At 34.1% G+C, this 10,703-nt stretch overlaps 1 protein-coding gene across 1 annotated transcript; it reads left to right on the plus strand.

Moving 5' to 3' along the window:
* The first annotated feature begins 8,054 nt into the window (after positions 1–8,054).
* Positions 8,055–8,966, plus strand: LOC108675219 (piggyBac transposable element-derived protein 3-like). Its single transcript, XM_018163208.1, has 2 exons — positions 8,055–8,088; positions 8,342–8,966. Exons 1-2 carry the CDS (start codon positions 8,072–8,074, stop codon positions 8,964–8,966), a joined length of 642 nt encoding a protein of 213 aa, XP_018018697.1. The 5' UTR covers positions 8,055–8,071.
* Positions 8,967–10,703: the final 1,737 nt, after the last annotated feature.

Consider the following 10,703-nt stretch of genomic DNA (forward strand, 5'->3'; position numbering starts at 1 on the left):
AGCTTTCAAGTAGCTTCCATGATACCGGAAACGTTCATTAAAAATTTTCTACGTCACCTAGTGCATTGTGCAGGTACTCAGTTACATTATTCTTCACGCCTAAATTTCTGTTGTTGATATTATATAATCAAGCTAAATTTCAGTTCATTTATGTCTAATTTTAGTTTTATTTTATAAAAAATTTCAACAAACAGAGGCCTGGAGCCCATAAAGTTAAGCAAGATATTACAAAGTATCTCTTTCTCTGTGTTCTCGGACAATATTAGCAGTAACAATTTTGACCATAAGAACTTGACTTTTCTTCTCGACTTGCTGATTAAAAATTAATTCAAATTTAATTTCTGAGCCAACGCTATTCTTGCCCCGCATTTAGAACTAAGTACACGGTCTTCATCATTTCTTGTTATTTTCAAGGGGAAGAAATTAATCCCCAAGACGAAGTGGCCTCAGGGGGAACTTGTCAGAGCAGCCCATCCTTTGCTGCTTAACTTTTCCCATGTAATTAAAGCTTTCGCTTATGAACGGCCCCCAGAGAAGCAAGAATGCCAGCAAAAACTGTGAAGACTCCAGCAAATGAATTATCGTGGCGTTAAGCCGGCCACCACTAATCTAATCTAATCTAATTTAATTTAATCAGTCGTTATTTTTTTCTGTTAAGCACTAACTTAGAAGCCATTATTATTCATGTTCACATTTTTATTTCGAACTACTAATCGATCCACGTTTAGAGGCAACCTTCTTCACGATGCATTTAATTAATAACAATTAATTAATTAATTTCACATCTAAATTACATCATTACTCAATTACATTCATTGATTTAAATGAGAGTCTGTATTTTCTCATTTTCCCTGAATCAACTCATTTTCATGCGTCCGTCTCTTAAATCAACCTGCTTACCGATCAGACTTTTTCCTTCCCTTGACTTTTACGCCGGTAATAAATTCATTGCTAAAATTTATTAAACCTCAGAATTTTATTTCCTTCTACCTCGACTAAGTTTTTATGACTTAAGGCGCCCCAAAATTTTCATATCGTCCAAAGATTAAGATTTTCGTACAAATTTAATGCCGTAGTGCGACGAATAGACCTCTAGACTGTGAAGGGGTGTGGGCGGTCGGAGTTGACCTCTACAGGGTTCGCCGCACTTTCATAATATCCATAAACCTTTTAAATACAATTCGAAGCAACGTGACGCAATGAAGCATGTTAGAAAATATGACTTCGCCAAATTATTTTAGAAACTAAAGGGCGAATTACTTTGAGATTAATTTGTAGCACTATGTGAAAGCAAGACGCATAATTTAAGTTACGGCAACTATAATAATAATAATAGTTTAGGTTTAAACTTCTTAATTAGTCAATGCCGACCGACTATATATTGATTTACAATTAAATAACTGATCTTCTTAAGGCATGAATGTTTCACAGAGTTTGAAGAAAATTCAGTGTTTCAAAATATTTTCAAAAAATTTATTGTGTTAAATTAGAATCAATATAATAAAGACAAGGATCAGAAATCTAGCAATTAAATAATAAATTAGCTATCAATAACTTATAATAAGTATTTATTTATTTATATTTTCTGTTCACCTACAAACTGAGAGTAAACAAATATAATTAAAAATTTTGCGGATGTGTAGAAAGAATATTCTAAATCGATTAAATCGATTATTGACTACAACCTGTATTGACAATTTGTTTTATTATCTTTTTGCCGAATGGCTGATCGTTTTTATAACATTGTAGATCATTTATATACCGAGACTAACAGCATTCGGCAGTTGTTCAAACATCAGAACCATATTTTTACTGGCAAGCAATAATATTTCTTTATGCATTTTGGTGCGCCCTTGCCTTGATTCTGAAAGATCGCGTAATGTTTGCTCATTAGCAAAACACAAACAATTCTGTGCATCAATTGTAGTTAGGTTTATTTTTTCTCACAGGTCACACAATACCACTATGTATGATTATAGAAGAAGCTAACTTAACAAAAAAAGTTAAAATATTTTCGAAATGCCGCTGTCCTCATGATTGGTAACACAATATATAATTACAATAATACTCCCACAAAATTAGTTATAAAAATAACTTATATTGAACAAACGATTTTCAAGGACTCCTTAACTCGGATCCAACCACCTTAAATTGGTACAGAGTTTTCATTCTACCGTATGCGGAAACTCTCTAAATAGAGCCGCGAGTTACGGGAACTTCTAGTGACTTTATTAGGGCTCATTTAAAAGGACTTTTCCAACTTCAGAAAATCCTTGCCAAAAATCAAGCAGAAAACTTAGTTCACCAATAACCAGAGAAAAGGCTTCCGATCGAACGAAACTTTTTCACGCGGCAGACACCTTGTTTTGCACTGCGTCCAGGAGCGTCCGCAAAACTCTGTTGTAAATATTTTTTGGTGCTTTAAATTGTAATGAGTTTCTGGTTCCGTTGAATTCTCGGCCGATAAGACTAGAAAATTCTGATTTATTTAGAACAAATGTGGAAAAAAAACTTCGCTTTGAGTACGTTGACAATAAAACAACACAATTATAAATGAAAAATCATTTCGTGAAAATTTCAAGCTTAAATAAATACGATTTAAGAAAATTCATTGAATTATAACAATCAATTTTGATCCTACGAAAGTCAGCGAACGAGCACTATTTTGAAGCTTGAAAAAATCACTCATATTCCTGCCCTAACTTTGAGATCGAGGTAGGTCAAAAAAAATGATTTTTCACAACTACTCAAAAAACTGATAAATGCACCCGCGATCCAGTTGTTGGGCTAAATTAGGAATATTTTTACAAAGTTTCTGGATCAGATGCAATCTAATTTCGGTTCACCAACCAATTAATGGGAAGCTGAGAGGTTTAGATGCTTTTTTCTGTCTCCAAGGAGAATCAGAAAGAAAGCGATCGTTCCTTAATTTATTTGTTCAATAGATAGAAAGGAAAAAACAGCAACCCTCACGCCAGCCAAAGACTTGGAAGGCGGAATGCAATTAGGGTAGAATTAATGCAAGGGACCCTGGCAACGACATAAAGAAAGCTGGACATAAAATGAACGTAATTCCTATTCCAGGAATACTAGCGCAAACGTTTGGATGGGAAAAACTGTCCAGAGTCTTAGCGGAGCCCCACAGAAGCGGCTTTTTAAACATATGAGAATGCTCCATATTAATATTTATTTTCTATTGACAAAAAATATTTTCTAATGTACTGAATTGTTATAGATGAAACGCAAAGCGCAACATTCTAATGAGTAATTAAAATGCAAATGATTCTTATTACTAGCTTCTCCACCAGAGATATTGGATATGATCTTGGCAGTGAAAAATATTCGAAGCGACTAAAATTGCTTTAAGACGCATTGGCTGAAAATTTTTTACGATTAATAGAATTTTCCTTCAACATGTCTGTTTTGCCGCAGAGTTTGTTGTCCTCCCTCAACTTCTTGAGTGTCAAACAAGTAACCTGAAGAAACCATTCAAGTTTTTTGAAGATGTCGTCAAAAGATTTTACTTGTGAGGAATCCGTCACTTTCAAGGGCCAGGCAGATAATGCCTACTTATCGAAATTTACCGACAGGACTTTTAAAGTTTTAGAGTGCCTTAAAAGCAGCCAGAAAAGCGTGCCAAATACTGAACGATCGAACCTTCTGTTGCGAAGCTCAAGCCCTTGACGGTTCGCGAGAAATTTCGAAGGACTTTAAAAAGCACTGCACAATGGAGTACACTGCACTCTTGCTTCAATGGAGTACACGTAGACGGACGTGTCATCGGATTACTGAATACACCGATTATAAAAAGTAAAATACGTGAAACCTGTGTGACATATGTCATCTGACGCATTAATCTGCGGTCTAACTTTTACCATGAGATTCACCTTCGGATTTATATGAACAGACCATATATAAAAGAAAAGACGCGTGTAGTCTGTGGTCTACCCGGCCAATATGCCCCGTTGAACGTGAAATTTACTGTTTGGGAAATATTTTCCTAAGTTTGGTGTACAGCTCTATATTCGTAGCTATTAAACACCAGAACATGAATTCAGCAGTTCAATTCTACGGGAAACTGAAGAACAATGCTGATGACAATATGAAAAATTATAAAAATCTTTTACTTTTAATTTTGTTATTAATTTTCGTATTTTAGCTCATACTTCTCCGTATACATAACAACATTGAAACGCGTTCTTTGTTCCGTATTCTCACTCGCCCGTCAAACTTAAGACAGGATTTTTTCATGTAAAAGAAACGTCCATCATTTTATCCATTATTTCATCGTTTTAATCACCCTTTAGAATGCGCGTTTGTGTATTTGTTTGAATTAATTCTCAATTCTGGAATTGGGAATTCGCTCTTCATCATTTACCGGCCCTGCTATTGAGCGGATAACGCTGCAATTCGTTCGGAGTAAGAACGATACGTCTGATAACACACAGAATTGCAAACGAACTTCATTTAAAAATGAAAATGCAATTTTTTGTTGATTTTAGTGAATGTAGCTAATTCTTTCTAAGATAAAATTCATTTACTTTCCGTTTACAGAACGATGAATAAATTTTTCAAACAGGGCATTTACGAGTTTCTCTTTCTTTCTTGTTCTTTTTATCCTGATATCAATTGAAGGTTGATTGTTCACCGTTCAACAATAATTAAATCGGTACTCCGTTTGACTTCTGATTTGATTGCTATAACATTGAAATATTTTCAATCAATATCGGTCAAAATGTATATCAACCAGACTTAATATGAGAGTTTAGTTTGTTCGTACGCGAAATGAAAACCCAGAATGGCAAAGAAGTAGGAATTTGCTTATAGACTTCGAAATTAGAATCTTTTTCATTGGCTTACTTATTGTATTGAATGAAATTTTAGGCTGATCAAGAATATTCTATAGAGAGCAACGCCAGGATAATCTCTTTTTTATATTGATAATCAGTCAATCAATTTCCATTTATTTCATAAAAATGACTCAATTTTTATGAAATATGAAGAATTAATTACTTGGCAATTTATTAGATACAAATTATTGAAAAAATTGTCAATTTGCACGGTGTTTGCAGCTTGAGGGCGATTTTTTTTAATTTAATACATTTATCTAGCTCATTGTCTTTCAACACTTCCGCAATTTTTTATTGTCGTCACCAATTAATTTGAAAACCAGAAATCCATTTCATGAAGATTAATATACATTTTTTTCTACATTTCGGTAAAAACATAATAAAGAAGTTTTCTCAAAAAAAAAAGATGGCTCGCATGAGCTTTTAGTAAGCACATTGAAAGAATCTTTTTGCATTATAGTATAAAAACTCAACCTCCAAACGAATTCTCAAGTTTACACTTACGGAAAATCGACACAACTCAATTTTTGTTGTGGTAGTGAGTGTAATTTAGAAGTTGTCTGCAAATGAGAGAAATTGTCTCGGTGGCGATTTCAGTAGAATTCAAAATGGTGATTTTCAGTGTTGCAGATAAGGCGAATTTTCTGACGCTCGTTTCTTTTGTGGACCGGAATGAGATTACGTTCGGGGAGAGGTTGGCTCCGCAACAAAAGCGTGCTTCGCTTCTTACGAGCTGCACTCAACTACGGTCGACATAAAACATGTTTACCATGGATGACGTTGGAGCATCGTTACTCAAATATACAGGGGGTAAATCTAACCATATTTTGAAAAGACTCAATGTCGATCTTCCTACGTACCATTATATTTATATGAAATACATGATTATCGTCAACCATATTTGAAAGCAATTCATCATAAAATTCTTGTCAAATTATTCTGTCGGCAACCATATTTAAAAATGATTTTATTAATGATGGCAAGCCATGGATTAGTAACAGAAATCGCTGACGGAGAAGACATGATCGTTATCTCGAAATTATTTTATTAAGCTTACTGTCAGCCAGCCTTGACGCTTTGCTTTGATAATATTCGGTTTCTTGAGGAACATAATTTTATGGTCTTAACTCTGTCCACGATTCGCTATAACATTGCAATATTCAAAAATGTAATGATTAATTTAATTTTTAATTTAGTATATTTTTCGTGACTTTTCTACATTGTGAACAACATTGAAAATAAAAATTCAATATTTTGCTCACAGGTTACGCAAAGTCATTCATGAGAGCGGCTTCTACTAATTCTACCTACACAGGAGGTGAAACACTTATATTCAAATACTATAAGAAGTAATTTGTGTACAAATGATCATGTGTCACCAGCTTCACTGTAAATTTTCACTTTAACGATCTCGTAAACTAGTCTGATAAGCGAAGGCCGAATAACGATTTGTAAACAAACTCGAGCAATGCCGGACGTTAACACGACAGCCGGCAAACTGAGACCCAACATCACCAGAGAAATGTTTCCTTTGTGAATAAAATTCGGCTTGTCATTTGCGCCTTTTATCATCCTTGTAGGCATCCGTAAATAAAACTACATTTCAATATATTTACGTTTCTTTTTCAAATGATTTAAACCGAGACAACCATGATGTCTTTTCTTGCTCGAACAAAGCGGTTTCTTGATCTGTCATGAGTCACTGAAAATGTCGGATCATTTTTAAAGCTCTAAAATGCGTTATTTCAAAGCACACACATTGTTAAATCCCAGAAATCATCAAACCTTTGTTTATGTGCTATTCACTTAACCGCATCAAAGCTGGCGTGGTGAAATCTAGTTTCGGTATCCGGAGTAAAAACTCATAAGTTCTACAAAAAGAATTGAACAATGGAAGAAAAGAACCTGCTATAGTTGCGTTGAATTAGATCGTCGATCAGAATTAAATTCGGAACAGAAAAATCAGAATAATATTGTTTTTATAGGGTGATCGGTAAAATTTATGTGAACTAAAACTTTTTACATGCTCCATTATTTTTTTCGACCCCATTTTCCATTGAAAACCTCATTTTCCGTTATTAACATTTCCCGTTAATAATGAATTCAGGTGCACAGGTTTTAAGATCAATATATTTGCATGTTCAAGATCCAACAAGGAAAGCGCTATTCAATGAAACCATAAGAGAAAATTCCAGACGCAGTTCAGCATTAATGCATAGCTGGATGACCTGCGGCCATCAAGCTCTGTACTAAAACATTAAAGCATCGCAGGATCGGTCGTTCTTGCCCCATGTCATGACTAGGGCTCACTAAACCTAAAGAAATTGCACCTTGAATGCTGAGGAATCACGGCCAAGGAAGGGCTCTTTTCCTTGTACTTATATGTAAACTACCGCCTTAGTTAGTGCTCTTCAAAACTTGAAGTATGTTCTCCACCTATTAATGAAATCTTTATTATTTTGCATGCAGGAAGATAAATTTGTATAAGGAAATTGAACTTTAGCTTGCGTTCAAGGCTTCAAGCTGCTGTATGATCATTGCTCATATTTTGAGCATATTTTTATTCACGTTCCATACCTTTTCAGCCTCTATAATTAGTGATGAAACCCTGCAAACTCAGCCACGTGGAGTGACTAAGATTCATCGCTTAGAACTGCGTAGTGTTGTTGAACTAAGATGATGGCCGCAGTATTCATTCAATTTGTGGGGCTTCACAAACTGTCAGAAGTCTTAATTTAGTTCTTGATATCAATTTACATAGTTAACAAGACTGTTAGCATGTCTTGTATTTCAGTTATGCACTGCCGGCAAAACTTAAGACGTCAAAGCAGAAATGCATATTATTTTAGTACATTTAGTTTCTTATCTACAGGTAGCACATATGCCTCACATGCTAAAATTCAATAAAGACTCCTTGAATAATATATTATTCATTCGCCTTCGAGTTATTTGAAAATGAGTAATTAGAATTAGTTCTCCTGTATTACTTATATTGACGCTTTAACCCTTTTCAGCTCAGTGGTACATATATGGTACTTTAAACAGCATGATATAATATTGCATCATACATCGCTCTTGGTTGAGACAAGCCTGAACAAGTGTACTGGAAATGCACACCAAACTTGCCACAACATGTTCATATGAGTACAACCCCTTAAGCCTGCCAGTTTGTGCTCTGCTGTCACGTTGAAAATAGGTGTCGCTGTGCTCTGCCAAAAATAATGGCTTCTAGGGGAAAGTAAGTATATTTTGTACATTTCTTTGAGAACCAGGTTCTTTTGGTAACTGCATATGTTGAACAAGTAATAAACTGATCTCTCCAGTTAACTTTTACATTTGTCTAATGCATTATTTTTTCTGGATATCGTTTTATATTTGCTGTGCCATATATGGTTCGCTGAGCTAATGCAGGTACATTTTTCTGAGTACACATATTTACGAATATCAAAATTCTAGCATGTTCTAAATCCATTTTAGGTTTCATATTTCAGATTCCTGACTATGCACGAGATATTAGGTATATTAGAAGAAGATGAGAGCCATGCAGACGTTTATATTGAGCCTAATGATCCCGGCCTATTGACTGATGAAGACTCTGCTGATGAAGTGGATAGTGATAGTGGATTGATAGATAATTTGTCCGGCAGACAACTGACTGGTAATGCTGAAGCTGTATTCAATGACGGACGACGTACGACTGAAGATGATTGTGAAGATCAACTGAGTGGCAATGATGAAGCTTTTTTCCACAACGAACGTAGTACTACTGAAGATGATGGTGAGGCTCATGATTCTTCGCCTATCAATAACTATAAGACTCCAAAATGTAGTCTTGGCACTTCACTCACACCTGGTGACCGCATATTTCCTGAGGCAAATTATGCAAAATATAGAGATTTTACTCCGGTTGAACTTTTTGAACTATTTTTTGATGATGATGTGTGGAATTTGCTAGTGGATCAGACAATTGTCTATGCAACTTTCAAAGGTGAAACAGATTTCTTGGTAAGCAAAGATGAAATGAAAGTGTTCCTTGGAATTTTGATAGTGTCTGGTATCGTTCCTTTATCTTCTCGGAGGATGTTTTTGGAGAAATTCATCTGTGACAAGAAATGAAGCTGTCTCTCAGACTATGAGAAGAAGAAGCTTTGAAAGGAGCTGGGAGACCGCCATCCTACTCAACAAAGGGTGACAAACGATTGAGATGATATTCGTTTTGATGGAATAAAACATTATTTTGCAGAAACACAAGACAACAAAAGAAGATGTGCTGGAGAAGGATGTAAGATAAGACCTTTCGTTCAGTGTTGCAATTGTAATGCAGGCCTCTGCTTGGCATGTAATCTTCCATTTCATACCAAATAATGATATGTTCTGAGTAATTACATTCTGATCAATATCTCGCTTTTTACCTTTTACATGTAAAAGGTAAAAATACAACTTAAAGTATTATGTATTTGAACACAATTTGATACTCGAAATAATGTGCTTGAACACAATGTAATGCTAATTAGAAAATTTGTAGTTCACACGATGGATCAAATATTTGTTTTGGTTTCGCCATTTTACAGTATTTGGAATAATATTGCAAAAAAATATTGAAGACGTTATGTTTTGTTAATTTTAAATTTGCAATATCCTAAAACTGTAATATAACATGTCAATTTACAAATATATAAGTGCATTTCAGACACGGTTGTTTTTTCTTTCAACAAAAAAAATGTACTTGGATATGCTCAGTGGTACATATATGGCACATCGTATTCTAGCAATACTATTGTAGAGAAAAGCAAACTGAGACGTTTTCCTAATCAATTAGGTGGAGCCAACACCAAAAATTTGATAAAAAATGAAATTTAAAGAAAAAAAATAATTGGGGCTGAAAAGGGTTAATAGCATCATTGAGTTCGTTAATGAGTGCCCTAGCAATGAATAGTATTGCCTTTAAATAATTTCAAATATGAAGGTTTGTAAATTTTTTTCATGTAATTATTGATATAAGAAATAAATTTTGGAATTATATACATGTTATGTAAAATTAAATCATCAGTGACATCCAAATTGTAAGGGACTTATTGCACTTCCAGCTCTCCTGAAATTTGCTGAGCTCGTATTGAAGCCTGAGGCCAAAGTCAATAAAGGCGAAGTAAAAATAATGAGACTTTTTATTCAACTGGAGATGCAAAGAAAATAAATAAAATTAATTATCTCAGTTCATTCTCTGAATTACGTGAATCGAAACCTCCAAAATTATCTATAAAAGGAGCGCTGTTTCATTGTTGTGTGTGAAGGATAACTGCTCTAAAAAATCTATATTATTTCTCAATATTCATAACGAATAAAATATTTATTTTGCTTTTTTAATGCGTAATTTCTGTTACTTAGCTAACTTTTAACTCGTAAGTCAGGTCCATTATTAGAAAAAAGCATCGTGCGCTAAAAATTAACAACGTTTTCCATTCTGTTCGAATTAGGTATTAATTATAAATGAATTCTAAGATGAATCCTTTTCTAATTTTGATTTTTGAAACACTTCAATTGATTTCAATTAAACCCTTTTCTAACATGATCACCGAAAAATAAGCCGTTAAATTAAACAACCTAAACAAATTTTACAAGTTAGTATATTTATTTACAAATTACCCATAAAATTAATTGATAAACTAATAATTCCCTCCTAAATTCGACATCAAAGGCTGGCAAGATCTTAAGTGAATTCATTAAACAGATTACTGATGATAAATTGGAGAAAAATATGCTATATCGCCAATTGACAGCTGTCTTGATATTCGCATTTTTTAAAGCGCATCGTCAATGAGATACCCGAATAATTGTGCTCGACATTTGAAGTAG

The sequence above is a fragment of the Hyalella azteca genome, unplaced genomic scaffold (genome assembly GCF_000764305.2).
Source record: "Hyalella azteca isolate HAZT.00-mixed unplaced genomic scaffold, Hazt_2.0.2 contig14089, whole genome shotgun sequence".
Classification (NCBI taxonomy): Eukaryota; Metazoa; Arthropoda; class Malacostraca; order Amphipoda; family Hyalellidae; genus Hyalella; species Hyalella azteca.